A 25,672-nucleotide genomic window follows, 5' to 3' on the forward strand; every position below is an offset into this window, starting at 1 on the left:
TAAAATGGTCTCTAAGCACCAAAATAGAGATCTTTAGGTCCACACATCAAAACATATTCTACGATTTTGTAAGAGCAGAGCCTTCAAGCACTTACCCAGAGACTAAATGTTTTGTATATAATTTGAGGGCCCCAAATGATGACACACCTTTCATGAGGGAATGGGGCATTCCTCAGAAAAATTGGTGTGGTGAGAAACCTCTGATCTGGGAGAAAAAGGAGCAATTACCAGGAGTTTTACTTTGCTGGGCATGAAGCTAAGAGTTTTATGTCCTCTCTGTACTGTCCTCTATTCTAATCCTGACCTAATAAGCACAGACGTTAAGTACAAGCATCTCCAGATGAGGAAGTAACAAAGGAGCTTGAACTCAAAATCAAGATGATCAGATGTTCTTTTCTCTACATCACACCAAATACTTCAGTGTTGGATTAAAAGCTACAATTGAAACCAGGTACCTGGGGGTTACCGTAAATATTCCATAAGAACATAGTTACCCTTTGACCTTGTTCCCAACACAGCCACGGAGGTAAAGAAGTTACTACCCATGTAAACTCTAGATAAATAACCTCAATCCCCATAAGACGTATTTGTTGAGCCCAGATGCTTCCTTCACAGCCCAGGCATAATTATAGCTTGCTAATTTGCTATCTTCTTGTCTAACCAGAGGGGTGACTCAATGGTCACAAGGATTTACGAGGTTGTTTTGTAGAAGAATGCCTTTAAGGAAGTTACGACCACTGGATGACCCCACCCAAGCTGCCACTGACCCCAACAAGTCTACTTGCTCAAGGTCTTATCTGAAGTGAAAGAAACATAGATTTCCCCTTCATTTCCCTGAAACTCCATGTCCCAAGGCCCTCAGCCCTATAAAGATCCCCTGTTTTCTCCTTTTGTTAAGGCAGATCTGAGAGAACCTGTTCTCCCGCCTTCTCATTTTGGCCAATTTGAATAAAACTTTATCTACCTCCAAGCATTGGTGTCTCAGTGATTGGTTCCTAGTGTGCTTGGGGCACAGACCTGAAATAAAGAGGCTCAGTATCACAACAGCCATGGAAAATCATCTCCCTTAGTTTCCTCATCTGTAAGACTGTTACCTGTTCTGTCATCCCTTGGTCCATGATTCCGCATAATGCTGAATGCTGATAACAATGATCCTGGGTCATTAAGGTGAAACCATTATCAGTATCCATTTAAGAAGGTGAGGATGTATATAACGCATGTTCTATACAATTTTAAAGCCCCTTTGGATTTAAATGAATATTACACTTAGCTGGAAAATGAATCTCTGGAGATAGCCCATTCCACCATATAATGGCAACAAAATGAGTTCTGGTTCCCTCTCACCCCCTTGCCCCCACTATGAAGAAGGGGAAGGAAGGAGGAAACTTACTTTGTGGCTTCATTATTTTCTAGAGGTAGGAATTTCCATATAACATACATAACAAAATACACATACTTGTAATGAAAGATTCTGAACTGAATTCTTTTTTAAATCCTTAATAATTCTGCACTATTTCAAAACTTTGCTCTTCTCCATCCATTCAAACGTTTATTAAATGCCTATTCTGTTCATGACCCTGTGAAGGACGTATGAAGATGAATAAGAGTAGCTAGGAAATTAAACACATGTATCAAATCTTAAGGAGTGATGGAATAACCAGAGGATCATGTTTCAAGTGAAATGAATGCTTATAAATAAACTGTTTCATATCTTGTTTTGTGAAAGGAGATTGAAAACAGATGCAGATTACATATCGATTTCACTAAAATATTGTATCCACCCAACAATTAAAATCAGAGGATTGACTCTTCACAGCTCATTAACCAGACTTGTTCATTTATATTCCAATATTGTTTCTTACCATAAGGTTCCACAAGCTCCTGCAGTTTTATGCAATGTGCTTACACAGTTGCATAATTTTATGCTGACAAGACAGTGGATCAAAACTCAGAGAAATAATATAAGTGCATACATGACTAGCAGATGCTGGAATCTTCTATGGCTAGGCTTTCTTCTTCAAAATGAGGGTCAGTTGTCATAAGAAGACATTAAGGTATGTTCTCAATGAACTTCAAACTGGAGCAAAGAGGAACACCGTATGACAGAGTAACTGGTTCATTAGGGCAATACTACATAGGTGAGGGTTTTTTGGTTGGTTTTTCATACAATGATTATCTGAATTTTAAGTCATTTATTTAATGCCCAATTAAGATTTCCTTAACTCATCTTTGTATTTCTTCACGTTTACTGCAGTGTAAAAAATATAGTATGAAGTTATTACATTATTTTTAAAGGCTGCCTTGTGCAAACTAATGATTTCAAGCCAGTAGCAGAACCATTTAAATAGCTTTAACTCTCTGGCATAAACGCCGAGGAAACATGGGAACATCTGTTACAGTGATGATCATGCCAGAGGTCTGTGACAACCTACCATGCTTTGATGAAATTTACTACGGATCCAACAACCCTCTAAAATGCAAAAGACCCTTCATGTTTACCAAGATTTTTTTTTTTTTTTGGATCAAAGGCCCAGAAAGTGAAATCATGGCAAAAATATTTAGAACTTCCCCAATAACCAGAAAGAGATAATTAATTCCATATTGATTTTCAAACCCAGTTCCCATAGAACCAGATTCCTGATCCTAATCACAAAGACCTATTCCAATTTTTAATACCTCTTTCTGTCCAGGTAGCAAACATAATAACTTTAATCCAAGCCTTTTTATTGAAAGAGTATAGCTTGTTTAGTATCGCTTCCAGGTGATGGGAATAATAACTCCCTAGCCATGAATAAAGCATTTGTATTATATTATCAGGCTGCACTCTTTTGAGCAATCTGAATTTGGGAATGGAAGCCATTAGAAGAGAATTATCAGAGTAGGTAAGAGAATTGACTAAATTGAACTAAACTAATAATGGTGGCAAACAGCCAAAAACCCAAGGTCTCAGTTCTCTAGTTAATAAATAATCACTACTACATTCTGAGTAATATGGTGTTCCTGCCATTGAATGAGCCACTTTCCTACCGAACCTTTTATAACTGAGAGGAGGTATGGTTAGGAGTGACGGCTCTGGAGTCTGACAGAAGGGAGATTCAACCCCTTACTAGTCATGGGATCTTGGGCAACTTATTGAAACTTGCTCTGAGCCTCACATTCCCCATTTGCAGAATCAGGTTAATCCTTTATCATGGCGTGATTATTTCTTATAACTAAATGAAATGTAAAGCTTCTTCACAGGTATTTTATGCTTTGCCACTAGAGATAATCGCCACAAACTTAAAGGAAATGTTCATGCTATTTTGGCCTCAATACCAGTGAGGTGTATCTATTTAAAACATTAAGTTGGATTCTCACAGCAAGAACTTTATCTTATTCATCTTGGTATCCCCAGGAGCTGGCATAAAACCTAACACAGAATACATTATTGTTGACTGATGTAAATTGTGATGTCCATAAACATATTCATGTCATATCCATTGCCAAGTCCTGGTGCCTTTACTTCCAAAATAGCAATTCTGTTCTCCTCTCTTCGTCTCCACCACCAGCACTGTGGTCCAAGCTCCAGACACACTCACTATAGTCCTCTCCTAACTGAGGGAACAGTGTCTACTCTGGCTTTCCTCCAGTCTTTTATTTTTCCTTTTCAAGGTCGACTGATCTTTTCCAAGCGTAAACAGATCTTAGCACACTTCAAACACCCCCACCTCTCCTACAATAAATACAAAGTCCCTAACCAGGCCTACAAAGATGTCCATGGTCTGCCTCCTACCCGCCAAGCCCAATCCCGTCTTATTTCAACCCGCCTTCCTTCTATCTCATTCTTCGTTTTCCAGGCACACTGATTTTCTTTCAACCCCTCATATATTCGAATCTCTCTTCCTTTGCTATCTTTCTGCCTAAAGTGTTCTGACTGCTAACCTTCTCCCCAGGTGCTGCATACTTCCTCATCCTTAACATCTCAGCTTAATTTTTGCTTTCCCAGCAAGGCCTTCCCTGACCTTCCTACAAGTCCTTCTAGAACCATGTGTCTCACCTTCAAAGAACTTACCATTTCTTTATGTTCTTATTTAATGAATGTCTGTGTATCTTCCCAACTTAAGTATATGCTCCACAAGGGGAAGCATTAGTTTTTGTTCCCCAGGTGTCTTGAGTACTCAAAATTTTGTTGAATGAGTGATTCTTATAAACATTAATATTCTTTAGAGATCACTCAAGATCCGTCTCTGCGGTACCCTGAACCAATTTTGAGAAACACTATAACAAAAGAATAGGTGCAGAGTACTTATTGGCATATAAAGTCAAAATAAATAAAATACAAGGGCAATTGGAAGGAGATGCAAAACTTATTCTTTTTCCAAGTTTGAAAATGTATTTTCTCAGACTTAGAACCTCATTTCTTTCAAGCTGTATGCATATGCTAATTTCATAGCAGGCAACAATTTCTTCCAGGACCAAAGGCTATGAGGAAGCTTTGCAGGAGAAATTAAAGCACAGCACAATATCGCACGCACCCATGAAATACAATCATTCATACTTCTAAAGGGCTTTTAAAGCACGATAGCTTAATCAGAATATTTTTAGTACAAGTTCTAAATTCTTACCAAATGAATTATCACACCATCTGCAATGAATGCCTGAGTGGCAAGAAGCTGTGTTACAACTTACTTTAAAAAGAAATAAATTCATTTAAGGAAACCAGAAGTGGGTTTCACGGCCCCTTCATTAGACGGCAACATTAAGTTGAGTGGGAAGGTTAGCGCTACATTTTCTACGTGCAATTTAAGAATTATACATTAGTTGTGATACACTTATCAATTGCAGAATATCAAGCACGCGAGAAGCTAGAATTCTATGCTAAAAGCTTAATGCTTTAAAAATGTGAAGGAAAAAAGTCAGAGGTTGCAGAGATCTGGTAATATTAACAGCAGAAAATGCAGCTACAGACATAAGGAAACCATCTTTTGCTGGGTTGTAAAGAAGTTAAGCAAGGTGACATGGAATAAAACACCTCCGATCAATTCCTGCCTGGGCATCTCTCCGGCACCCTTAGCCCAGCGCTCCAGCAGTTTACCACGCAGGCGCGCTAGCACGGCCTTCTCCCTTCAGCCAAGTCAAGATAAACCTTACGAAACGCGGGGTCCCCGGGATAGTGGCCAGGGCATCCGGATGGGGTCTTTATTCCATTTTCCCTTGCTGGCCCCATAAAAAATGAAAGGAACGGCTCACCTGGGCAGGGACCACAGCTCCCGCAGCTGCCCCCCAGGCAGGGCCCCCCAGGCTCTGCAGAGCGCTCCCCCGCACGGCCGTCACCGCCTGGCCCGGGCGCACGCGCGCCCGAATTTTCTCTCCATTTAGAGTACAGCCTGGTCCTTCCACCATCTCCGGAGCCGGCACTGTGGCCCACTACTTCTGCGCCATCTCACCGCGCGGGGACGGAACTCCGCGCGCAGGACTTTCAAATCTCCCGCGCGTCCTGCCCCGCCCACTCCCCGCCCACTCTCCGCCCACGCCCCGCCCAGTCGGCCCCCCTCGCTGGTGCGGGCCAGGCCCCCGCGGCGCAAGCGCAGTGACTCACACCTCAGGGTCCGGATGCGGGGTTGTAATGGACTCAATGCCAGCGCAGGGCGAGCAGAGCCCCTCAACCGGGCTCGTCTGTAAGACCAGAGGCAACTGGGACCTGAGAAGCTCCAACCTTCTCTCCTTGGCTTTCAGGTTTTGCACTTGTCCTTGACCTACTCAGTACATCTTGTGACCTTGTCCTCTTATTCTGTCCTAAAATCCCAGGTTGTCGCAGGCAGTCTGGCTGGCCCCTGGTTTCTGTATGTCCTATTTGGACAGGGGTGAGAGGAGAGGGACCGAGGAGAGTTTTTAGAAGAAGCAGCTTTTATTTTTTCTCTCATAGGTTTAGCATGTCAGAAAATGTGGCTTGAGATGCCAAATATATTTTAGAGTCTATATTAAAAACCCCTTTATTTTTAGATAGCTGAACTAAGTGGGCCCCACCCGAGTTCCTGCATCCGTTCTGTTATGGGATGCCCTGAGATGAATGCTGTTTGAAATTGCTTTGTAGAAGGCAGGGAGCTACGTAAATTTGAGGGCAATGCCTAGCTTTTCAAATTTACACAAAGATGCATATTGTTGACGAAAATAATCCATAACCAATCTATAAATGAAAATTTGGGAGAGTTTATTCTGGGCAAAAATCTGAGGACCATGGCCTGGGGCCTTTCTTCCTGAAGGAAGAAAGGGCACCAAAGAAGTGAGGTTATATAGCCCCAAACAGGATGTTTCACATGCGATTGAAATGTCCCTTTTACAATAGACTGCTCTGTCGGCACAGGGATTGATGGAAACAGCAGGTAGGTCTGCTGTCTCGGTGGACACAGCAGGGTGGCAGGTCTGTTGTCTGGAGCTGGGTGGTCACAGGTGAGCTGGGTGGTCAAAGGCGAGTGCAGCAATCAGTTCCTAGCCTAAGGAAAGATGCTTATCCCTAAGGAAATGCCAATATGGGGGGAAGTTGCACCTTTATCTTAAGGCCATTTGTTCTTGCCATGGGAAATGTTTTAAAGCAGATATACAGTGCGTGCTCAACGGCCACAGTCAGGCCCTTTTGGAAAAAGCAAAGTCAGGCCAAATTAGGTTTACACCAAATGGCTTCCTCATATACTCCAATATATCCTATTGTTTGCCATTTCAATTTGTCAATATATATAAATATATGAAGCTAGTGATTCCATATAATTTTGTAAATAATGAAAAATCTATTCCTTTTTGAAAAAATATAGCACATTAAAAATACGTCAATTTATAAGTGATTTAATAAGCTTAACTACACTGTGCTGTAGTCAAATCAGAAGAATATATATACTGGAGACAAATTAGAATATAGTAAAGACATGAATTCAAAGATTTGAAAAGTATGAAATCTTTCTCTTTGTGGGGAGAGATTAGTGGTCAAAAGTTAGCTGGATCAGATTCAGGATTCCTTCTACTTTACAAAGTACTTTGTACTTTTCTTGTTTAATTGTTGTTTACTCTTCTGGGTCGAGTTACTACATGTTCAAGAAAGAATCCTGTCCCAGATAACCCAAATTCAGTCATAATCTCTGCCCTTTGATGGAAGAAGGGTCTATACACCTTATTCACTTCTACCTTTTTATTAATTATTTATTGCTACCTAACAAGGTATGCCATTTGTTATTTCAAAGTTTCTGCAGGTCACACATTTGGCAGTGGTCCAGCTGGGTGCTTGTTGGTCAGCATTTCTCCAGCGGTTGCAGTCAGGATGTTGGCCAGGGCTGCAGTCTCAGCTAAAGGCTGATTATAGCTAGAGGATCCGCTTCTGAGATGGCTTACTTGCATAGCTGTTGGCAGGAGGGCTCGGGTTCTTATCTTATGGGTCTCTCCATAGAGTTGCTTGGCTGTTGTCATGACATGGCAGAAGGCTTCCCCCAGAGTTGGTAATCCAAGAGAGAAGGCAAGGAGAAAGCTATAATGCCATTTATTACCTAGTCTCTGAAGTGACACACCCACACCTTCACTATGTGGATTCGTCAGAATCCATAAGTACAGGCCATAAGAGAGTAGGGGTGGGGAGTTAAGCTTTATCCCTTGAAGGGAGGCATATCAAATAATTTGTGAACATATTTTATAACCATCACAGTCCTCATTAATCTGAGACATCATGGATTTCTCGTTTCTCGTTAGGTGTTGTGTGCTGGTACACAACTGGACCAAAGATAATCTTTGATTAGAATTAGATTTACCATTCCCCAGAGAGCTGGGGAAGAGTTGGGGAGTAATACTGAAGACATTAAGTGACTTCATTGATGTGTCTGGAAAGGCCAAGCCAGATTTTGTTTATATATGACTAGCCTCTTAGTCTTTTGATCCTTCAAATTGGATTTGAACATCCAGTTAAGAGCAAAATCACATGCATTGTACATCTTCAGTATCTATAAAAAGAGTTGCCTCACCATTGCAAGCAAACCCACTCTGGTGCAGACTCTTGGTACTTTTCATCTAAACTACGTTGGTAACCTCCTAAAGTGCCATCTTCCCTGCACTGTCCCCTTCACACTGTTGTCAGAATAATCTTCTTAAGCATAATTTATTCTTAAGTGCTATTGATTAATTGATGACTTTATAAAAATCATCCATAAAATAAAGTATGCCTTTCCTATAGAACTACACATGATTGCTCTAATTCCCAAATAATGTAACATATGTGAAAGCACTTTGAAAGCTATAAAACACGCTACAAATTCAGAATTAAGATAAATTCCATTTGCTATCCCAGAATATACCCTTTCTTTTTGTGTCTAAGCTCATGCTGCTATTCTCACCTTTTTTTAACCTCCTCTTCATCCTATTTATTGAAATTCTCCCAACTTTTAAGTCCTAATTGAATGCATAGCCTCTAAGAAACCTTCCAGATACAGTCTCAATTAATCTCTGATCTTCTGAAGTTGTTTCTTCCATAAATTTACCAAACCTCCCTCGTATTAGAATTAATTGGGTACATCCCGGTCTCCCGCTAGACTTGACTCTCATTCCTTGAAGACAGAAGACTGACTATCCTGCTCATCTTTATACTTTCCATAGCACCTAGGATGCTATTTTGCACATAATAGACATTCAACAAATATTTTTTGAATTGAATTATGATTATTAAGATTGAAAAAACTGGATCTTTTTGTCCCCAAATACCTTATCTCATCTTTTTAGTGTCATTCTCATAAGTCGAGATTTTATGTTTTCTCAAGTCCCTTCTAAAATAAATGTTAAAAATAGGTCATGCAGTAAGTTGCAATGTGGCATACTTCTTTATTAGATCAATAAGCCAGTCGCCTTGATGTGTTCTTGAGGAAATCAGACCAACTACATGTGCGGTCATTTGTGTCCATTAGTCTATATGTGTTTATCTTCACAATAAGTCAGGAGAGAAAATATCATCACTATTTTGTAGATGATGAAATTCAGTTTCAGACCAGTTGGTATTTTCCATGATTACATGTAGGGACCAACAAAGACAAAGAAAAGGACCAGTATTTTTTTCACTAACAACACAAGTAAGTGTGGATGAAATAAAGGTGTCTCAAACATTGGAAAAGATGGCTTTTCTCAGGACCTCAGGTAGCCAATATATAGCATATAGGTACATAGCAGTAGCAGAAAGTGTTGAAAGGGGTAAGAAATTGCCAAAAGGAGCTGAATGGGAGCTAAAAATAAACGTGAATTTTACTTCTGAAGATTTTCATTAATAAAAACATGCTTAATGCTTGCTCTGTGTGAGGCAGAGAGCCAAGCTCTGGGGTACAAAGGGACATAGAGGAGCCTTTGCACACAAAAAATTACAATGTAGTTAAAGAGACTGGCATTAAAAAAATGTAGTAGAAGTAAAAAAGATTGCATACTATGCAGGAAAAAAGGATATAGATACTACGGGAATTCATTGAAGGAACATGTCGCTCAGAATCAGTAGAGTCTAGGGCATGCTCGGAGAAAAGATGGGAACTGAGCCGATCCTTTAATAAGTGGGGGCCCTAAGCAATAGGAAGGTCACTTAAGGGAATTGTAAGCAAGATGAATGCAGGAAAATATCTGATGTATTTGAGACACAGTGGTTAAAGCAGAAGTGTCAGGCAGGAGGGTAGTGGTAGCTGTAGCTAACATTGGAGCGATTCCTAGGGACCATATTGTGGAGAACCCAGGATAAGGAAGGTTAGAATTTATTTTTCTAGGATAATAGGCAGCCAATGACATTTTTGAGCAGGTATGGGGACCCCAAGTCCACAAATTCATGATACTTACTAAAACTGAAATCCGGAACTGCATTCAAACTATGGAGAGGAATCTGCTCTGCAATCTGGATCCCTTATTTGCTTATTATTTGTTAATAAATAGATGGATCCCAGTTGCTAATAGGAGGTGGATAGAGTTTCTTACACAAGGCTGAGTTCATAATATTTTGAAGAGTCCTTAGTTCAAAATTCCTCTGTTTTCACTAAAATAATCACAGATACTTATTTAGTGCTTGTGTTTGCCAGGCAGTGTTCAAAGTGTTTTGCAAATACAGACTCTTAATCCTCACAACAACCCCCTGAGGTTAGTACTATTCTTATCTTCATTTTACAAATGAAGGAACTGGGGCACAGAGCAGTTAGGTAACATGCTCAAGGTCACAGAGTTGGGATTCAACCAGGCAAGTCGTGGTCTTAGCCAAATATTTTCAGCAACATCAATTATATTACACTGGCCCTCAACCAAATATTTTTAGCAACAGCTTAAGAAATGGTGGTTTAGAGGAAAAGCAACCTTTTCCTCAGCCTTATATGGGAATTAAAGGCAGTTTCAAAAGCTTCTTTTGGCATATTAAGTTTTGACATATTTTGGATAATGAAGCTTTGTTTTTACTCTTTTCCTTACAAGGCCTGTGGGCAGAATTTTTGGCTGGAGTGATAAGAATGTGGCATGGGGGAAATTTCTTTAATTTCTGTGTTTTACATAAATTAACTGAATATACTTAACAAGTAGGGAAATAACATCCATCCTCTCTCAACATCCTCTTAATTTGAGCTCTGGATAGAAAAAACAGTCATTAGTGAACATTATGTGCAGGTGTTTTTGCTGGTATTTACTAAACAGTCTCCAGTTTCTACCCATTAAGAGAAACTTTTAACATGAGACTACCAGAAGAATAATAAAATGCACAGCAACAGAAACCATGTCGGTACTTTTATTGTTTGAAGCCTGTACCAAATGTTGGGACTTCGCAAAGTGGTGGATTTAGTTCCACTGCGAAGGCTGGAAGTGCCAGGTAACAGTTTTCTGCCTCAAAGTCACAATCTAGATTGCAGAATCAACTGTGGCCTCCTAGGTGACATGTGAAACTGCTCTGACATACCTGGGCTTTTCATAGTGTTGGAAAATCTAACATTATAATGCTTCAATTTTAGCTTTGTATTGCCAGTTTCTCTGTGGAAGGAATTTTGCTAATTTATTTTTTAATTTTTGCATGTTAAGTAAGCAAAGGTAGTTTCTGAGCATGAACTTAATTTTGGAGACAATAATAACTAAATAGTTACTAAAGACTCACAAAAGAGCCAAAATAATCTCTTTGTGAGGGCTGCTCTTCATGAGAGGGGATGGGAGAATTAGTTTCTTTTCTATTTTGAAATAGAAAAGCAAGTTATTTTGTGTTAATATTTTGGAGCAATACTTTTCATTAGTTTCATTCAGGTTGAGGCATGAAATCCACCATTTACTCATTCATTCCAAAAACAGTTATTGGGGGGGCAGTCCAGTGGCACAGCAATTAAGTTCATGTGATTCGCTTTGGCGGCTGGGGTTCACTGGTTCGGATCCTGGGTGCGGATGTACACACTGCTTATCAAGCCATGCTGTGGCAGGCTTCTCACATAAAATAGAAGAAGAGAGACACAGATGGTAGCTCAGGGCCAATCTTCCTCAAAAAAAAAAAATTATTGAGCAGCTGATATATTGTAGGAAGAGTGCTAGATTCATGGATATAGATAAAAGTTGGAGATCTAAGCAGCTCACAGACTAGTGCTGAAATAAATAAACCCCAGCACTCTGACAGAGGTACCTCTCCATGTGCTAGGAGCAGATGCCGGGAGGAGACCTGGATTCCCAGACATCTGAGCTAAATTTTGAAAAGGAATAAGTAAAAGTTCATCAGATGAAGAATAGGAGAAGCAGGTTTCCAGGCAGATGGAGGAAAAAATATTGATAAAGCCAGGAGGTTTGAGAGAAGTTCACATTCTGGGGAACTACAAGGATATCTGGAGGGCAAGGGGATAGGAAGTAAGGGCAGATGGGGCCAAGAGAAGTCAGCAAAGCCACAACATGAAAAATCTGAGATGATATGCTAAGAAGTATGGATATTGTGTTGAAAGTAATGGGACAACAAATAATGAAGTCTATGCAGGAGAGTGACATGATTAGATTTGCTTTATTAAATGGTCCCTAGAACGATGTGAAGCAGTGGTTCTCAACCAGGGCAATGTTGCCCTTCTAGTGACATTTGCTCACAAACAGGGGGAAGGGGTGATACTGGTATCTAACGGGCAGAGGGCAGGGATGCTACTAAATATCTTATAATGCCTAGGACAAGCCACCACAACAAAGAATTGCCCAGCCAAAAGTATCAATAGTGCAAATGTTAGAAACCCTGGTGCGGTAGGCTGAATAATGGCCCCGCAATGTGTTCACCTCTGATCCCTGGAACTCGTGAATACGTCACCTTACACGGGAAAGAGACTTTGCAGGTGATTAAATTAAGGATTGTGAGATGAGGGGATCATACCTGGATTATCTGGGTGAGCCCAATGTAATCACAATGGTCTTGACAAGAGGGAGGGAGGAGGGTCAGAGACAGAAAAGATAACGTGAGGAGAGGAGCACAGTCAATGAAGGAGATGGGATGATGCTGCACTGATGCCTTTGAAGATGACGGAAGAAGGAGCCAGGAGCCAAGGAATGTAGGCAGCCTCCAAAAGCTAGAAGGGACAAGGAAAGGGATTCTCACCTAGAGCCAGCTCTGCTGACAGCTTGACTTCAGGCCAGTAGGACTGATTTTGGACTCTAGACCTTCAGAACAGTTAGAGAATAATTTTGTGTTATTTTACTCCACTAAGTGTGTGGTAATTTGTTACAGCAGCAATGGGAAATTAATGTCTGTTTTGGAGGATGGCATAGATGGAAAGCAAACCTTGATGCAGATTAAACAGTAAGGGAGTATCAATATGGAGAGGCACTTACCAGAGCACTGGAGATATCGCAGTCATCCAGGCAGAAAATTCCTGCTCTCTTGAAGCTTATAATGCAGTGATTTGTATGATTACAAATCTTGTTATATTCCAGAAAATAACCCCCATATGATGCTAATTTCCTTTCCCAATCCGTCATACATCAGCTAGCTTTTTCTACCTTGAATAGAAAGTTTTACTTTTCATTTATTCAAATTTAAAAGTACATTATGATTTGTACTTTCCCCCCAAATCCAAGGTCATCTCAATTTCATAAAATATCTCCCTACGTTTTTTTCTATTAGCTTTATTTATAGTTTTATTATGATAGATTGATTGTTATTCCCAATTATTCACTCTCTTCCTCACAGCAGTATCATTAACCCCACCCTTGCCATGTGTTCCCATAGAGGAATAGATGCCGCCACACCATAGTCAGGACTGGCCATTGGACCACCTTTGGTCAATTGAATGTGAGTTCTCTCATCTGATCATAAACTTGTGAGGGAGAAATAAATTGTTTGTTGTTGGATACCACTGAGACTTTGGGGTGGTTTTTTATGCAGCCTAACCTGGGGAAATTGGACTAAAACATTTGTGTTTACATTTAGGACTTTTATCTATGATGCCATCATTGTTATATGCTATATGCAAAGTTATCCTTTATATATAAATCTGTTTGGTCTCTGTATGCTGTTTCATTGATCTACTTGTTCCTGCACCAATTCTATACTATTTTTATGACTGATATTATAATGTGTCTTATATCTTGTGAGCTCCCACTTGTCGTCTTCCTTCTCAAAATTATATTAGCTTTGTATGAAGGTTCACACTTTCCAGTTATATTTAGGATAAACATTTCATGTTCTCTCCCAAATTCTGCTGAGATATTGATTATAAAGCCACTGAATTTATAGATAAACTTGGGAAACCATTAATAGCTTTACAATGTTCACATACCTTCTTTTATTAAGGTCTTATTTGATTAGCTTTAGAAATTTTATACGTTTCTCTATGAGGATGTTGTGCTTTCTTTATTGGTTTAATTCCTAGTTATTTCATAGTTTGGGTTAATATTTTGAGTGGCATATTGTCTTCTATCATATTTTTAGTTGGTTTTTACTGTGTAAGGTGTCGAATTCCAATGTGAAATGTGTACACCCAAATGGGGAAGAGAAGAAAATATTAATACTTCTATATATGTTTATTTTTAATTTTATTTAAACATTTTTATTTTTTAGGCAAATAATACCTAATGTATGAATATGTTAGTTCTATAATAAGAAGAATAGCTAAATTTTATGAGACATCAACTTTGTGGTAGGTATTATTCAAGTGTTTTCCAAGTATTAAGTCACTTAATCCTCACAATATCCTAAATGGTGTTGTCATCATCATCATCATTATTATTCTCATTTTATAGACAAGAAAAATGAGGCAGAAAGCGGTTATGTAACTTGCCTAAGTTCACATACGTAGTAAGTGACAGAGCCAAGATTTGAACCCAAGGCAATCTTGCTCTTAGTCTCTACGCTGTGACATATGTGAAGTGCGTAACTGGAATTTACGAGTAAATATTGGGGTCATACTAGGCTCGTAAAATGAGTTTGCCTGCTTTTTAAAGATAAGGATTATATCTGTTTTAAAGCTTTATTTATCAACTTTTAGAGGAACCAATATGTTGAGACTAGTGGTAGAAAAATGCTATTAATCTTTAAAGTTTACCTTCTACCTGGCAATTTCACATAATGCTTTTATTAGATACTCTCATTTGTTCATTCTCTTGGGTATTCTACGTAGATAATCTTATCATTTATAAATAATGACAGTTTTTCTCTCTTCTTTTCCAATTCTTATCATTGCTAATTATTTTCTTTGTCTTATTGTGTTGGCCAGGACTTTCACTTCTATATTGAATAGTAGTAGTCATAAAATTTTATCAAGTTAAAGACTTCATATTTGCTTCATGTTCATTAAATAAGTGTAAAATTTATTAAATGCTTTTTCTATATCTACTGAGATGATTATTTATCTTTCTTTTTTCATCCACTATTGTGATGAATTACATTGATAGAGTTTTGATCAGTAAACCATTGTGGGCTTCCTGAGACAGTCTCTGCCAGTTCACACTGTATTATTCTTAATAGAGTTTTGAATTTATTTGGCTAATATTTTGTTTAGTATTTTCTCATTTGTATTCAGAAGTGGACTAAGACTATATTTCTTTTTCTTTTATATTGTTCGTACTCAATTTTAATATCAAGATATTAAGCTCATAAACTAACTTGTGCAGTTTTTGTTTTTTTCTGGAAAAGCTTTTATAAGATAAAATTATCTACTTTTTAAAGTTTCACTTATCAACCTCTAAAGGACCCTATTTCATCTAACTCCGAGGTAGTTAGCAAGAAAGAAAGGCAGGGATACTAAAGCTGTGTAATAACATTTTCTAGAGGAAGCTGATTTAGTCAGTTAAGTATTTTCTATAATTCATCATAAGATGAGTGAGCTTTAAACCTTCACAGCAGAATTTTGAAATTCGTAGTATTTGGCAATTTTGGAAAGGATTAAGAACATTAGCGCTTTTGTATATTTGCTTCATGTAGCATTGTCATCTTGGTTGCCAACCATTTTTGAAGATAGTTTCCTCCACAATTCCTGTATGATTATTAATGCAAAGAATTAAAACAACTTTGTCAACATAAATTATGTTTTACTGGGCAAATTGAAAGACAAAAAGGAATCAGATCTCAGAAGGCAATTACTATAAACATGAGACTTCTGGTGGGGACCACATTGGTTCCAGCGAGCAGATAATCAGGGTAATCGTTCTTCAAAAATGCAGAATTCCTACTTGAGGCAAAGAGGCAACTATTATCTGTCTCAATTGGTTCAGAATGTGGATGAAGGGTTCAGTGAGGAGCTCCTCTTAAGACATAAAAGCTGAGAGCAGAAATCTTCCTATCTTTCAGCCAGCATCTCAGGGAGGGACTTAGACATTTTATTGATTGATTGATTGATTGATTACAGGGAAAGTTTCGCCCTGAGCTAACATCTGTTGGCAATCTTCCTTTTTTTCCCCTCCCCAAAGCCCCAGTACGTGGTTGTACATCATACTGTAAGTCTTTCTGTTCTTCTATGTGAGCTGCCACCACAGCATGGCAACTGACAGACAGGTAGTATGGTTCTGTGTCCGTGAAAGGAAACTGGGCCTCCGAAGCAGAGCACACTGAACTTTAACCACTAGGCCATCAGGGCTGGCTCAGGACTTAGTCGTTTTAGACCACAGACCAAGAGTGTAAGAGATTTGAAATCTTTCACTTGCAGATTCATTGTTGTTGTTTTTAATGATTGCTGGTTTCACATAATGTGTAACTGCAAAACTCTGAAGACATTAACAACCCGTGTGCTTGTTTTAAGGGACAACAAGGCATTTGGAGAAGTGGAAGCAATGGACAGAGTGGGAGATCTCAGCTGATAACAAGAGCAGAGACTAAGCCAACTCTTTCTGGCCGCTACAAAGAAGAAAAAGAGCCCACAGGAAAGGTCTTGAACTGAGAATGGACCCGGAGTTTAAAACAGAAATGCTTGAATTATCTCGTTATGCCATGTTATCTACTTTGCGGACATTCCAAGCTCAGCTGGATTGTGTTGAGGCATGATTTGAAGTAAGGCAACACTGAAATTGATAGCTGTGAAATGACAGCAGCAGATGGACCTGGCTAGCATGAAGCCATCAAAGGTGTGCAAAGTTTAAGGAAAAATACTCAATCCTGAGCTTGACAGACCATATAGAAGCAGGTTATATCATTAACTAAAGGTCACATATAAATACAGTAAGCTTGTTTAAGACAGGTGGGCATGTCCTAGAATTCTCAATCACATTTATACGGCTGGAAGATAACTTGTCAGCTCTATGTATATCCATCTCTACCTGCGTAATAGGACAAATAGGAATCTCAGGAGGTGATTGAGCCCAGTCTATTGTATTTGATGTCTTAATGAGAACATAATGGTTATAATATAGTAAAATGGATACGTATTCCTAACAGAACAGAAGGGTCCATTTCAGTAGCCAAATGTAAGATCATTTCTTGCCCAAAGTTCCAGCATATAATTTTAATCAGTTACCTAAGTGAACAGAAAAATTCTGTCTTATGTAATTTGTAGATGTCTTGAAACCCGTTAAAAAAAAAAAACAAGAACAATATTTTGATGTTCATTTTATGCAGGCAGGGTTCAGAGTTTATCTGTTAAGCCTCAAGAAGGATTCTTTGGCATTTCTGACCTAATGATTATGGGTTTGGACCCAATTTGAACTAGCAATTAAGCCACAATAGGCTCTATTTTCCATTATTAATTTCTTGGACTTGAAAAGTTTGTCAGACTCAATGCTATTAGATGTTTAAAGCTCTGGACTTTTTGCTTACTTGCTAAATACTGACACCTGGGTTTTTCTGTTCCACTGTGTTCATTTGTGAAGAAATTGGAAGATGCTAAGGAGTGTGTGTGTGTGTGTGTGTGCCCATGCACTCGTACCCTCACGTGCATACACATGTACATGTTTTACAATCTTTCAGGGATGAGCGCTCACCTTTACAAAATATTTTAGGTTAGATTAGCAAAGCTGAGAAACGCTGCATTCTATTCGTGTATTAACTCTTGACTAGGGCCTATCCTAAATGCCGACTGGAATTACTGTCGATTTTAGCTGTGGAAATTTGCTTCAGTAGACATTGATGTGACAGCATGATTATAAGTGGTTTTGATTAATTCCTCGGCACATGCATGTTAGAACTTGCTTCTGAGGTGACTGCTAATGCAAAAGGGATTAGGCCTACACATTGGGAATTTGAAACTCCCCAAAAGAAACGAGTTAAGCACAACATCAGCTCAGACAGAAAAGGCAGTTACAGAAACACATTCGCAGAGATGCCAGATAGGAAAATAATTTTGTACAAATTTCACCTTGCAATGTCTTTCAAACTGTGTAGGAATTTGAATTGTTTTACTGAAGGGCAATCAACAGTCTTCTTGGTACAACCTGGGCTTAATGTTTCATTTTAGAAAAAGTAGGGCTATTTCAAAGGGAGGAAAACACTGCTTGGAGGACTTTCGATTACCAAAATGATGCATAATGGGGCAAAGTCCACACTGAGTTCTTTGCATGATAACATAGAAAGTTTTCAAGTTTATTCTCTATAGAAACTACTCTAGAAGAGTAGAAAATGGGAAAGTGTAACTCTCAGGTAGAAGTTTGCCTTTGGCTTCTGATATAGTCATGAATTTCTTAGGACTTTGTCTTTTGGTATTAATTAGGGATTACATTCAGCTGCAGATAACAGAAACACAATTATGGTAGCTTAACCAAATAGGGGTTTTTTCTTCTCACATATTATGTCTCCTGGACATAGGAAAGTGAGGTTGGTGGAGTGGCATCATGATATCATCAACATCTTGGACTTATTTTGTATTTTTGTTCCTTTATCCTCACAGGTACTTCACGGTGCAAGATAGTGTTCTCCACCTCTACCTCCCTTTGTATTCCAGGCAGGAAGAATAAGAAAGCTTTGAGGAGGAAGGGCTGGCACCTATGCAAGGAAAGCAAAACTACGTAGGAATTCCTGGTAGGTTTCAGCTAATCTCATTGACCAAACCATGTTATATGGTCAGCCATTGCTATAATAGAGTCTGGGAAGTGGTAGGGGGATTTTTTTGGCTGTATTGCCAATAAAAATTAAATGAGGGTTCTTTTGGTAAAAACAAAAGAGAGAATGGATATTGGCTAGGCAAGCAGCATGTTCTACCACGTATTGCTTCAAGATATTTACCATTGTCCATTCTGATTGGGCAATGCCTGTGACATTCTATTATTTTGTACACCATGCCTTCTTGTCCTGATTTTGCTTGATTAGAAGTAGATTTTGTTCAACATAGCATTAGTGCACAGAGTTGATGTTCTCAGGGAATAATGGCATCCTGAGAGCTTGTTGTTCAAGAATTCATCCACAGTGCTCTGAAACAACAACCTCCCCACACAATTATTCATACATGCAGAAAGACTAGGAAGGTATGATCGATTGGCAGCATTGGATACAAAATCAAAAGCAAATCTGACATCCTTCATATGGTGACCCTGGGAGTTGAAACCTAAAGGATAAACTATGCTGATGTCAAAAAACCCAAAGCAAACACTGGTAGAATTAATAGGAGAAATAGACAAATCCAACCGAGATTTTAACATCCCTTATGAAGTGCATATAGTGAAATCTCCAAGATAAAACATATGTTGGGAAATGAAGCGTATTCAATAAATTTAAAAAAGGCTTGAGGTTTTAAATCATGTTAACTGATAATGACACTTAAATTAGAAATCAAAAATGTAAGATATCTTGAAAAGCCCAGACATTTGAAAATTAAATAACTCTCAGAGGGGTCAAGGAAAAAAAATCACAAAGAAAAGGAAAACTTAATTTGAGTAAAATTATAACAAAAATATAGCCTATGAAAATTTGTGGAATGTTGTAGAGCAGTACTTAAAGGAAAATTCTTAAATTAGGAGAGAAAAAAAGATTTAAGATCACTCTAAATTTCCACCCTAAGAAGCTAGAAAAAGACAAACAGTATAAACCCAACTATATAAAAGGACTAAAGTAATAAATATAAGAGTGGAAATCAAGAAATATAAAACAAACAATGGAGAAAATCAATAAAATCAAAAGTAAGTTCTCTGAAAAGATTAATAAAATTGATCAAACTATAGCTAGATTGATAAGGACCAAAAAAGTTAGAAAGAAAACCAAAACTACTACTTTCAGGAATAAATGAGAGTTTTGCTTTTTTTCATATGTTATGGATATTAAAGGGATAATAAAGGAATTTTATGAATATCTGTGTGCCAATGTATATGACAATTTAGATGAAAGAACAAATGCCTTGAAAAACACATTATCAAAGCTGATATAATGGAAAATCTGAGTAGCTCCATAATAATGGAGTTGAATTTATTGTCAAAATCCCCCCGCAAGTAAACCTTGAGTCTCAAATGGCTTTATTGGTGAAGTCTATCAAACATTTAAGAAAGAAAGAATGCAAATCCTACAGTTAGCTTCCCATAAAATAGAATAGGAGGTAATAATTCCCAACTTTTCTATGAGGCTTATCACAGGCCTGGCATTTGATTTTATTCTACTTACAAGCTAATAAATTAGCCTATTACTGTTTCATAGATTTTGGCAGAAGACATGAGACTCTTGGATCAGAGACAAATGACTTTATTACTCACAGAGGGCAAGCAACATGAGCATCATCATGTTTGTGTCTGTTCCCCTTTTTCTCAAGTCTCACAGAAGTGACTCAAAGGGCCAAATGGATGGCTCCACATGCAGTGAACTGCATTGTAGGAGAGGAATCCTGAGTCTGGAGATCCACCAACTTGTGTTCGTCTGCTGACACAGAGCCCTGATTGAAAATCAGGAAAAATAGTTTTGGTTTTAGCTCAGCTATTGACATATTCCCAGCACGAGTTAGATCACCTGTGTTTTGGGATCTCAGCTTCATTATCCATAAAATCAGAGGATCTGGACATGGTGATTTCTCAGTTCCCTTCCAACTCTATGATTTCAAGTGTCTATGTCCATGAATTAAACAGGTTTGAAAAATGTAGCCCTAAATAATTTTATGTAATGGAATTAAGAGCATAAAGTTAAAGACATGGTGAACTCCTTTGGTCAAATGTTAGCTTGAAAATAGCAATTCCCTCACCCTATGATTCATACATTATCTAGGGATCTATAACTTCCTGACATTTGTATTTAACACTTCTGACTTGTACTGCTCGTAATATAGTATTCTTTTCATATCCATTTTAACTATCTCTTGATGGTGAGAACAAATCAAATAAATATACCTAGGTGTTGATATGTGTATGAACTGCATATCAAACATCTAGATATAGAGTACATACATATATGTATGTGGGAATACATATATAAATGTGCATATCTCTGTACACATTAATAAATAATACTGGTGCAATAATATAACTTTTTTTATAGTCATAAAGCATAGCTTCAGTCCTTAAAAAGCTAACATTTTCTTTCTATCTACTTTTGCTGCTTTGAGAAAAGTATCACAAGTTTACAGAGGAACATTGGTCATATGCACCAAACTACTAGTCACTGTTTGTGTTTCTTCTAAAATTCAAATTTTTAACCATGAGATTTTCTAAACTTTGAAAATAAAAAGTGATATCAAACTACCTAGGATTCAATGGCATCAAACACATACTTTGTGTTGAAACCAAGTTTTAGAGTAAAGTTCAAGGAAACAAATGCTTATTGTCAAACTCAAGATCTTTCTTACTAGTTTTGAACTTGTTTGGTCTAGTACTTAAGACATTATTTATGGGGCCGGCCCCGTGGCTGAGAGGTTAAGTTTACGTGCTCTACTTCGGCAGCCCAGGGTTCGCCAGTTGGGATCCTGGGTGCGGACATGGCACCGCTCATCAGGCCATGCTGTGGTGGTGTCTCACATAGAGGAACTAAAATGACTTACAACCAGGATATGCAACTGTGTACTGGGGCTTTGGGAAGAAAAAAAAAAGAGGAAGCTCGGCAACAGATGTTAGCTCAGGGCCAATCTTCCTCACCAAAAAGCATACCTTAAAAAAAAGAAAATAAAAGACATTATTTATTGAATATACTGTGAAGTTAAGTTGTCTTGTCTCCTGCCTGAAGTCAACAGATGTTCTCCCTCTCACTTATTTTAAAAATTTGACTTCATGCTCTAGGTTAGCCTTTCCCAAATTCTGTTCCATGGGCTGTTATTTGAAAAAAGTGTTTCAAGAAAAATGGAGTTTGGGGAAGCATTGGATTAAAAAAAAAGAAGGTAAAGATGGTTTCTTTTTGTGGACTTCTACAGGTCTTAATTGTTCATTGTGGATCTCTGAACGGGAAGTATGGAACACTCTTTTCCCAAATCCGTTTGACCTTGAAAAGCATCCTAAGAAATACACCTTGGAAGTGCTATTTGGGATTCTTCAGCACTAAGCCTTGTGATTATTTTACAGAGTTTGCAAAAAGTCCGCCTCATTAAAAGAAGCTCTTAATTTGCCCTTTTCCCATATTTTTCAGCTAAGAGATCTGGTTGCCTTCTCATTCAGCTAAATAAGAGAGGGAGAAATTAAGGATATGGGAAAGAGGAGCCTGGACCTACTTAACGGGGACTTGAACAGAATACAAGGTGTGGTGCACAGCCAGGTTGAAGGGCTTCAGGAGGCAGGCATGTAGACAGGACAAGAAACTGGCAGGATCGAGGCTGGCAGTGAAGCTAGCAGTCGGTGCAGACTCTTCCAGGAACAAAGTCAAGGCAAGATGAGGAGATGAGGCAGCACGGGGGCTTGGTTAAATAGGATCGGAATTGCAGATAATATAGTCTCGTGGAGCATCGGGTCTCAGGACCCCAACCCTAGGGAGGAACTGAGTCTTAACCCTCTGTCTGGCACCTGAAACAAATGCCTCTTCATTTTCTGTCTCTGGCGTCTCAGATTGTTTTTCCCTGGTTACAGCGGCCAGTCTCTTCTTGGCTTTAAAGGACAAAGGTTTTCAAGGCAATTTGCATGAGAGGGCAACACTCTATCCTTTAGGTGGATTTTGGACTCAGAGTCACCCGTAGGATGGATAAGGGCTGATTGCTCAGATCCATGAACTTTTCTTCATCTTTTTCCTCCTGGACAGGCTCCTTCTACCAGAACCTTGACAAAGAAAAGCCCCCGTTAGAGCTTATCCAGTCCCATTAGGTTTCCAAGCCTCATATGTTTTAGAGTTAAAAACAATTTTGCTGGGGCCAGCCTGGCAGCATAGTGGTTAAGTTCCCACGCTCTGCTTTGGCGGCCCGGGGTTTGCTGGTTTGAATCCCAGGCATGGACCTATGTACACAGCATGGCTTATCAAGCCATGCTGTGGCAGGCATCCCACATATAAAATAGAGGAAAATGAGCACAGATGTTAGCTAACAGCCAATCTTCCTCAGCAGAAAGAGGAGGATTGGCAGTGGCTGTTAGCTCAGGGCTAATCTTCCTCAAAAAAAAAAAAATTGTGCCAACAGCACATGCTCTACATAACATCATGTTCAGCTCTGAGCTATAGAAAACCTGAAAAACAGTGCCTTAAACACAGAAAGGGATTATTTTTCTCTCATACAAGGTGGTGTGGAGACAGGTAGTCCAGGGCTGCTGTAGCTGAAGCACCGCAAGGTCATCAAGGATTCAAACTCCTGCTTCCCCGCTCTGCCCTCCTCAGTGTGTGTGGCCTTTGCACTCATATCTCAAGAGGGCTGCTGCCCCTCCAGGCATCACATTCCTTTTCCAGGCAAGAAAGGGAAAGGTCCAGAAGCCTTTCCCATCCGGCTTTGTCTTGTGTTCAGAAGGGATGCTTTCCCCAGATATGTCTGCCTCTATCTTACTGGCCAGAACTGGGTAATGTGGCTTTTCCTAGCTGCAAAGTTATTTGGAGAAGTGAAGATATTTATATATTACTGAGGACATTGATGATCATCTCCAATAAAATTGGAGTTCTGTTAGCAAGGAGGAAGGGGAAGATAGATAGTGGCAAGTGACAAGCAGTTTCTGCCACGTGCCTACTGTAGAAAAATTAGAAAAAACAGAAAAGCATTTCTCAATTCTTTTCGTTCTATATATTTATTCATTTATTTAGGCTTTCTCCTGATCATCGCCTTATTTGAAAATAGAGATTTTCTTGGCTTTACGTTGGACAGTTAAAGCAACTTCAAAGCTATAGCCTTAAGTTGATAGCTTTCGGATACAAATAACTTGCAGGAAATATTTTTTCCTAGAAGAATTTAGTATCCCTAAGATAGAACGTTTAAGAAAAAATGTAAATAAGGTTTCAGGGCAGAAATGGAAAATGGTTTCATGACAGGCAGTCAGCATTTTATTTGGGTCACAAAACAGACCATTTCCTGTCTTCTCAAAGCCCCGTGCTGCTTACATCACTGCCCTGTAACCCAGTGGGTGAAAACGGACTCAGTCAAGGCCACAGAGGAGGCAACCGCTCCCTCATAAGTGCGCAGCTTTTCACTAATGGCTCTTGAAACTGATTGTGGGGTCTGGTCCTCTTCATCATTGTCATAATCACCATGGATTATATTTTGAGTGCCCACAGGGGGCATGGCACTGTACTGTGCATAATGTTTGCTGTCCTATTTCTGCTTCCGAATGGTTAGACATTTTGTTCATGCTGAGCTTATCTCTGATTCCAAGCAAAACTGTCCACTGCTGTCAGCTACCTAAAGCTACAGCTTTTTATATGGTGGACATTCCCTGAAGGAATCTGATGAAAAAGTGACAGTACCACTTTTCAGCCAAGTTTTTTCATCATTAATGGATTTCCTCTTCATGCCTATTCATAGGTACTATTTTCTTCATTAGTGAGCTCAGCCGTGACATCGCAGAATTCAAGGTTTGCCAGAACCTTCAGGATTTGGAGGAAAAAGAGAGTTAATATTGATCACTCCTGGGAACAGTATTAGGTGCTTGATATTTCCTTCTTAAGTGATCCCTCTGAAGGAGTAATTAGTACACACATTTTGTAGATGAAGCAGCTGATGCTGGAAGAGTTTAGCTTTGCTGTCCAATGTCACATAACTGAACTGGAACCTGGGTCCTGATTTAATTATCTTTCAACTACAATCTGTTGTCCTTTAAGGAGTGTCATAATGTTTCACCGAGAGGTCACAAAACCCAACCCTCATTAGTGAATTCAGTTTAACCACCCCTCTTGTTGACATCGGTGGTTACTGTGCATAAGGAAGAAAAGCTGCTTTGACAAGGTAAATGAAGGTATTTAAGAAGTCTAACAGAATTCAGGAATAGGGTATATTATTGTTTTCAAGAGATATTATGAACTATGCTCTTATAATGCACTGGAACTAAAATTGCACTATATGCTTGCTTAATGTGGTTTATTTCCGCTATACATATTTACATCTTTCTTCTGCTTGCTTACTTTACAAGTAAGTCCATCATAATGATGGTTTTTCTAATAGTTTATCCTTGCTCTTAACTCTGCTTTGTTTTAGTAGCAATTTCTAGTGCGACGCTATGTTTGACACATGCTTTCTTACTTCCGTTCAAGGACTTTCATAATTTTCCTACTCATTCACATCAGCCTCATTCTCCTCTTGCATTATTTCTGAGTGGTACTAACCGCACATTTATTTCCCGAGTATGTTTTAGAATCCTTCATCTCCCCTCTGTCTTTTACAATTGCAGATGGCTTTTCTGTAGCATGCTGATTTTCTCAAAGTCTATACTTGTTACAGCTTGATGTTCGCGCTCACTTAAATAACGATTCAGCGAGAGCCTGAACGTTTGTAGATTGTCATTGCTGTTGAATCTAATTGTGCCTTCCATTTCATAGGTGCCACCATTTTCCTTATTTCTAATAATTCCGTCTGTAATGGTTTTAAACCTTAAAAAGGAATCTTGTAGATTTGCTTTGCATGTTCCCTTCTTTACAGAATTTAGCTTAAAGGGGCTGCTCTTGAACTATTCTCAGTAATGGAAAGCGTTTAGATTAGAAACTAAAACCCAAAGATGTGACAATCATCTCTCCTGTTTCTTATCCATCTTTCTCTGGCCTTTAACCCACATTTCCCACCTGGTAACATGAGATACACCACATGTTTATGGGTTTTCAAAGCATTTTTCATTAACCTCATACCGTCTTGATATTCAGGCATTGACTTTGGCAAAGACGATTATTTAATAATGGAATATTTTGGCACATGCACTTCCCTAGAATTATATGGTTAGTAGAAAAAATAATAATCTGTTCTGTAATATAATCTGATAGAGACTAAAATAAAATATAAAAGCAAAT

At 38.8% G+C, this 25,672-nt stretch overlaps 1 protein-coding gene and 1 long non-coding RNA gene across 3 annotated transcripts in view; one reads left to right on the forward strand and one right to left on the reverse strand.

Moving 5' to 3' along the window:
- The window catches only part of NEIL3 (nei like DNA glycosylase 3), a 47,920-nt gene extending 42,439 nt beyond the window's left edge, over positions 1–5,481 (reverse strand). The window contains exon 1 of one of the 2 annotated variants that reach the window (XM_044760621.2): positions 5,230–5,464. In XM_044760621.2, the coding sequence (XP_044616556.2) occupies positions 5,230–5,382 (153 nt within the window). In that variant the 5' untranslated portion in view covers positions 5,383–5,464. Of the gene's footprint in view, positions 1–5,229 lie in introns of both variants that reach the window. The other variant, XM_014860655.3, reaches the window with a different exon arrangement.
- A 97-nt stretch (positions 5,482–5,578) lies between these two features.
- LOC123281483 (uncharacterized) lies at positions 5,579–19,182 on the forward strand. Its single transcript, XR_006521008.2, has 3 exons — positions 5,579–5,715; positions 16,191–16,512; positions 18,267–19,182. It is a non-coding gene; the product is annotated as an uncharacterized lncRNA (long non-coding RNA).
- The last annotated feature ends 6,490 nt before the right edge of the window (positions 19,183–25,672 follow it).

Source organism: Equus asinus, chromosome 27, assembly GCF_041296235.1.
Source record: "Equus asinus isolate D_3611 breed Donkey chromosome 27, EquAss-T2T_v2, whole genome shotgun sequence".
NCBI lineage: Eukaryota > Metazoa > Chordata > Mammalia > Perissodactyla > Equidae > Equus > Equus asinus.